Here is a 5391-nt window from a genome sequence, read left to right on the forward strand (position 1 = left end):
GGTGAGGTTTCAGCTTGGTCATTGCTGTGTGGGGAGGGATAAGAGAACTCTCCCTGGGCCAGAGCCACCTCCAGAAACCAGAATAAGTATTTCAGGCTCAAGGCAAAGATGAGGTTTGGAGTTAGGGAAACACAGACTCAAGGCCTAGCCCAGCTAACATACCAGCTGAGCCCTCTGTCCAGTCACCCATGTCACTGAGCCCCTGTGCGTTCTCTGATCTGATGAGCCATGACTATTGCATAACAAATCACCCCAAAATCTGTTGCCTTAAGACAATGATCCTTGGGAATTACCTGGTGGTCCAGTGGTGAGGACTTGGCACTTTCACTGCTGGGGCTTGGGTTCAATTCCTGGTTGGGGATCTAAGATCCCGTAAGTCACGTGGCATGGCCAAAAACAAACAAACAAACCAGAAAAAAAAAAAAAAAAGATCCTTTCTATTTCTGTCTTATAGTTCTGGGAGTAATGGGCTCAGTTCAGTGGCTGTCACTCAAGCTTTCCCACATCCAGCAGTTGATGTTGCCTGGCCTCTGATGGCCAGCACACCTCTCTGTGTGGTCTGGGCTTCCTCACCATAAGGCTGTTGGATTCCCAGGGTGAATGTCCCAGGTGGGCCAGATGGAATCTGTGTCACCTTTTACAACCAAGCCTCAGAACTCATATGGTATTACTTCCTGCCAGAATTAGAGGTTCACCCTAACTCAAGGGAAAATTGTCCATGACTTCACTTTCACTTTTCACTTTCCTGCATTGGAGAAGGAAATGGCAACCCACTCCGTATCCTTGCCTGGAGAATCCCAGGGACGGGGTAGCCTGGTCGGCTGCCATCTATGTGGTCACACTGAGTCGGACACGACTGAAGCGACTTAGCAGCAGCAGCAGCATATTTTAAATGTGGGATAGGAGATCTTGTTTCAGCCATCTTAGAAAATTCTACATCCCAGTTGATCCTTAATCCTGAGAGAGGGGACCAGCAAGTGTGCCCATTTCTCAGGTGGCAAAACCAGGCACATGACGGGGCCTGCCGTGATGGTATCCCAGCCTTCTCCCTCCAAGAACTGAGGCCTAAGGAGGCCATAGTATGAGCAGTACCCCCAGGCCCCACCATGTGGCCTCCTAACTAACAAAACAGGTCCAGCCACATGCTGGCTCAGGAGAAGGAGCAGGTCGAATCTCTGCCCCTTTTCCCCTCCGTTGCTGGGAATAAATGGCAGGCCGTGCTGCTCAGCCAGTCGTGTGGGCCACCAGGGAAGTCAGTAACATGAAAATGAAGGAAAACACAGGGGGTCTGTGATGACTGGCGGAGACCACTGGACATCCAGGCGTCCTTTGGAGCTCCAGCATCACTGCACACGTCCCGTCAGTCATCACTCCAGTATTCTTGGGCTTCCCTGGTGGCTCAGACGGTAAAAAAATTCCGCCTGCAATGCAGGAGACCTGGGTTTGATCCCTGGATTGGGAAGATCCCCTGGAGGAGAACATGGCAACCCACTCCAGTATTCTTTCCTGGAGAATCCCCATGGACAGAGGAGCCTGGCTGGCTACAGTCCATGGGTCGCAAAGAGTTGGACTAAGAGATTAAACACAGCACAGCACACCACCCAGGTAACTCACTGGATCCCCTCACCAACCTGTAAAGGGCATATGTGGTTGGTATCATTATTTCTGCCTTACATGTGGGGAAAGTGGGGTTCCAAGGAGTTAGTCCCCTGCCCAGGGATGCACAGTCAGGACATGGTAGCAGGCTTGGGGCATCAAACTGAGGTTCTTGGATGTCCTCCAGTTTGTCTTTCCAAAATTATTTGGCAGAGCATGGAGTCTATGGGGAGCACTGTGATGCTGGATGGGCAGAACCTCATGAGGGTGGAAGCCACATGTTCCTCCTTCCCCAGATACCTGGGTGTGGGGGTTGGGGTGGGGGAGAGGAAGGGGTCTTTCCTGCTCCTTTGGCCGGGACAGGGCCATTCATGGTCCATTGCTGCCCTCTTCTGGCCTTGTGCTGTATATTCTCAGGTTTTGCAAACTTCAAAATTGAGAGTCTGCAGAGTCCTCAAGAGCTTGGGGTAGGGGCAACAGACTATGCAAGAGTGATTGACTTGCTGCGGTCCCAGCAGAGACACGGGGAGCACCCTGCCTCAAAACTGAGCCTTCAAGCCTGGGGACCTCGTGTTCCCCTGCCAAGAAGGGCAGCTGTGCCTCAAACTACCCCTTCCAGAAGCGAAAGAACACATTTTTGGAGCCCCACTGTGTGCCATAGCATGTAAACTAGTCACAAAGATGACTTCCCCCTTTTGCAGATGAAGCTGAGGCCAGAGAGGAGTGGGCTTACTCCGGTCTCCGTCCTCCTGATCCCTAGAATACTACTGGAAATGCATGGTTTGCTTTTGGTTACCACAATGATTAGGGGACACTCCTGGCATTAGTGGATAGGGCCAGGCACATCAAACATCTGATATGCATGGGACAGTCCTGCCCAGTGATGAACCATCTCAGTGAGAATGCCAATGCTGCCTGCGTTGAGAAACAACATGCCCTAGCTTCAAATCTTGACTCAGCTACTTTCTCTCTTCCCCTGCCCCACTGACCTCCAATGCCACCTCAAAGGTCGGACATGAGAGAATGGACACAGGAGTGCTTAGCATGGGGACAGAGGAAGAAAAGAGTGGGCTTTTCTGAGCAGGAAGAGGGGAGGCTTCCTGGTGTTGTCCTGCCCCTCTTGTAGATACTTTCAGCCCAGGAAATGGCCAATCCTGGTCTGACTTCCACCCTCCTGACTCTGGACATCCCAGGAGTGGGTGAGATGTGAGCTGGGCCTGACTGTGGCCTTCTCACCCTCTACCTCAAAGCTGGAAAAGTTCCTGAGGTAACCTGACTTCTCTGAGCTGTCCTGAGTCACAAGACAGGCTTATGTTTGGGCTCAAGACAGGGCCAAAGATAGGCCTCTCACAGGACTCTCAGACTCCCTCTGCCACACAAACACATACACACTAGCACACACCTGCCTACCTGCTAAGTTGCTTCAGTCGTGTCTCTGCAACCCCATGGACTGTAGCCCACCAGGCTCCTCTGTCCATGGGACTCTCCAGGGAAGAACACTGGAGTAGGTTGTCATGCCCTCTTCCAGGGAAATCTTCCCGACCCAGGGATCGAACCCACTTCTTTTATGTCTCCTGTCTTCTTTACCACTAGCACCACCTGGGAAATCCACAAGCATACCCATTGCATATACAAAGCTGGAATTGCACGATGTACAGACATCCTTGGTCTCTCTACCAAGGAAGAGGATCAGATCCATTGAGAAAATCAGTGACCACATTTCACATGCAGGGAGGGGGGCTTGGCCCTCAGAAAAAAACTACAGGCCAGAAGCAAACTTTCTTGGTTAATTTGTGAGGAATTTTTTTTCAAGAATCATACCTAAAGTTTTATTCAGCTTTACATTTAAAAGTAAGAAACTTCATTCTGTGTGTGAAGATGAAAAAGTTCTGGAGATGGATGGTGGTATTGGACGCACCTGAGTGTATGCCGTTAATGCCCTTGAACTTGTACACTTAAAAATGTTAAAATGGGGACTTCCTGGTTGCCCAATGGTTAGAATCCACCTTCCACCACAAGAGATGTGGGTTAGATCCCTGGTGGGAGAGCTAAGATCCTGCATGCCACAGGGCAACTAAGCCCTCACGCCTCAACTAGAGAGCCTGTGTGCTGCAACTAAGACCCGACACAGCCAAAAATAAAATATTTTTTAAATGTTAAAATGGTAAATTTTGTTATGTGTATATGTTACCACAATAAAGAAACTCCAAATATTCTTTAATAAACGCCTTAAGTGGGAATTCCTTGGCAGTCCAGTGGTTAGGACTCAGAGCTTCCACTGCCAGGACCCAAGTTCAATCTCTGGTTGGGGAACTAAGATCCCACAAGCTGCACAGTTCAGCCAAAAAGTTCAGCCAAAAAAAAAAAAAAAAGCCTTAAGTCTGGGAGAAGAGATGAAGAAATCAGAAATGAGGGGGTGAAGCAGAGGGCTGAGACTCATGAAGAGGTGACAAGAAGGACAGCAGGAGTCTCCCCTTTCTCCAGCCTGCTCAGGCCACCAAGCTCAGGCTGCAGCCTCCCGCCCTGGTTCTAGTGTTCACCAGGGCAGAAAGTTCCAGGAGGTGCTCTCTCTCTGTATGCTGCTTTCCAGTCCCTTAGGGGCGTTCTCCTCTCACTCCCTGGAGTTGGGAGTCCAGTCTTGGCTTCACTCTTGCTATGTGTTTAAGAACAAGCCGGTGCTCGCTTCGGCAGCACATATACTAAAAACTGGAACGATACAGAGAAGATTAGCATGGCCCCTGCGCAAGGATGACATGCAAATTCGTGAAGCGTTCCATATTTTTACGTGTATACCTGTGGCGGATTCATGTTGATATATGGCAAAACCAATACAATATTGTAAAGCTAAAAAATAAAATAATTATTGATATAAAAAAAAAAAAAGAACAAGCCGTTTCCCTGTCTGAGCCTCCGTCTCCTGGCCGTGGATAAGGCTCAGGAGACCTTCTACCTCTCTTCCTAAACACTGTAAGATTCTCATAGTGGTTCTATAGCACCCTGCGTGCATTCCAGCAGGAGTCCCAGAGGTCACGCCCAGGACCTCCTCAGCAAGTCCCAGCAAGTGGCCTTGCGCTCTCCTTCTGCCCTTTCTGCTGCTCCTTCACAGGACTGTGCAGTGGTGCTCTTTCCGCTGCTCATGGACTTCCCCTGCCTTGAGACCCGAACTATGCCGGGTGCCTGCCACACGTTCCCAGGGAAAGCTTACGGCGCATCCCATTTTACGCTCGGGGAGGGGGGGGCGCGGGGGGGAAGGCAACTCAGGGACTGAGCCTGAGGCTCCAGGTGAAGCCTCCCGAAGCTCAGAGCCCCGTCGGGTGCAGAAGCAGCGGCGGGATCACCAGGGTACACTTCCCGAGGAAGGAAACCACAGAGGTCGGGAGGGCGAGGTCAGTGATTTGGTGATTTGTCCGGAAACTAGACCTGGGGCAGCACTAGGCAAGGCGAGCACAAACCCGGCTTCCGCTCGGCACTGTCTATGGAACTTCTCTGGGGTGAGGAACCCACCAGACTCTAGCCAAATTAATTAAGGAACAAACTCCTAATAGACCACCTGGGGGCGGGGCCGCGGAGCAAACAGGAGCCCCGAGTCGCGCTTTGCGATGGGCGGGGCCCGCTGCTGGGGCGTGGCCTTGGGCGGAGCCCGGACGCTCAGCTCAGCCCAGCGTTTCCGAGCGACTGCCCGCGAGCGCTATGGCGGCTGATCAGCGTGGGAAGGCCGCGACTCTGGCCCTGAGGCGGCGGCTGCTCAGGTACAGAGACAGCGGCGTGGGGGCGGCGCGTACGACGTACGCACGT

The 5391-nt window shown here is 51.7% G+C and overlaps 1 protein-coding gene across 5 annotated transcripts in view; it reads left to right on the forward strand.

Annotated features, from left to right (window-relative positions):
• Positions 1–4961: 4961 nt before the first annotated feature.
• Positions 4962–5391, forward strand: part of PHYKPL (5-phosphohydroxy-L-lysine phospho-lyase) — a 25849-nt gene continuing 25419 nt past the window's right edge. For 2 of the 5 annotated variants that reach the window (XM_010846505.1, XM_010846506.1), the window contains exon 1: positions 5122–5345. In XM_010846505.1, coding sequence (XP_010844807.1) covers positions 5287–5345 — 59 coding nt within the window. In that variant the 5' untranslated portion in view covers positions 5122–5286. Of the gene's footprint in view, positions 5088–5117; positions 5346–5391 lie in introns of those variants that run through there. The other 3 variants (XM_010846507.1, XM_010846508.1, XM_010846504.1) reach the window with 3 other exon arrangements.

This window comes from Bison bison, unplaced genomic scaffold (genome assembly GCF_000754665.1).
Source record: "Bison bison bison isolate TAMUID 2011002044 unplaced genomic scaffold, Bison_UMD1.0 scf7180017864238, whole genome shotgun sequence".
NCBI classification, from domain to species: Eukaryota; Metazoa; Chordata; class Mammalia; order Artiodactyla; family Bovidae; genus Bison; species Bison bison.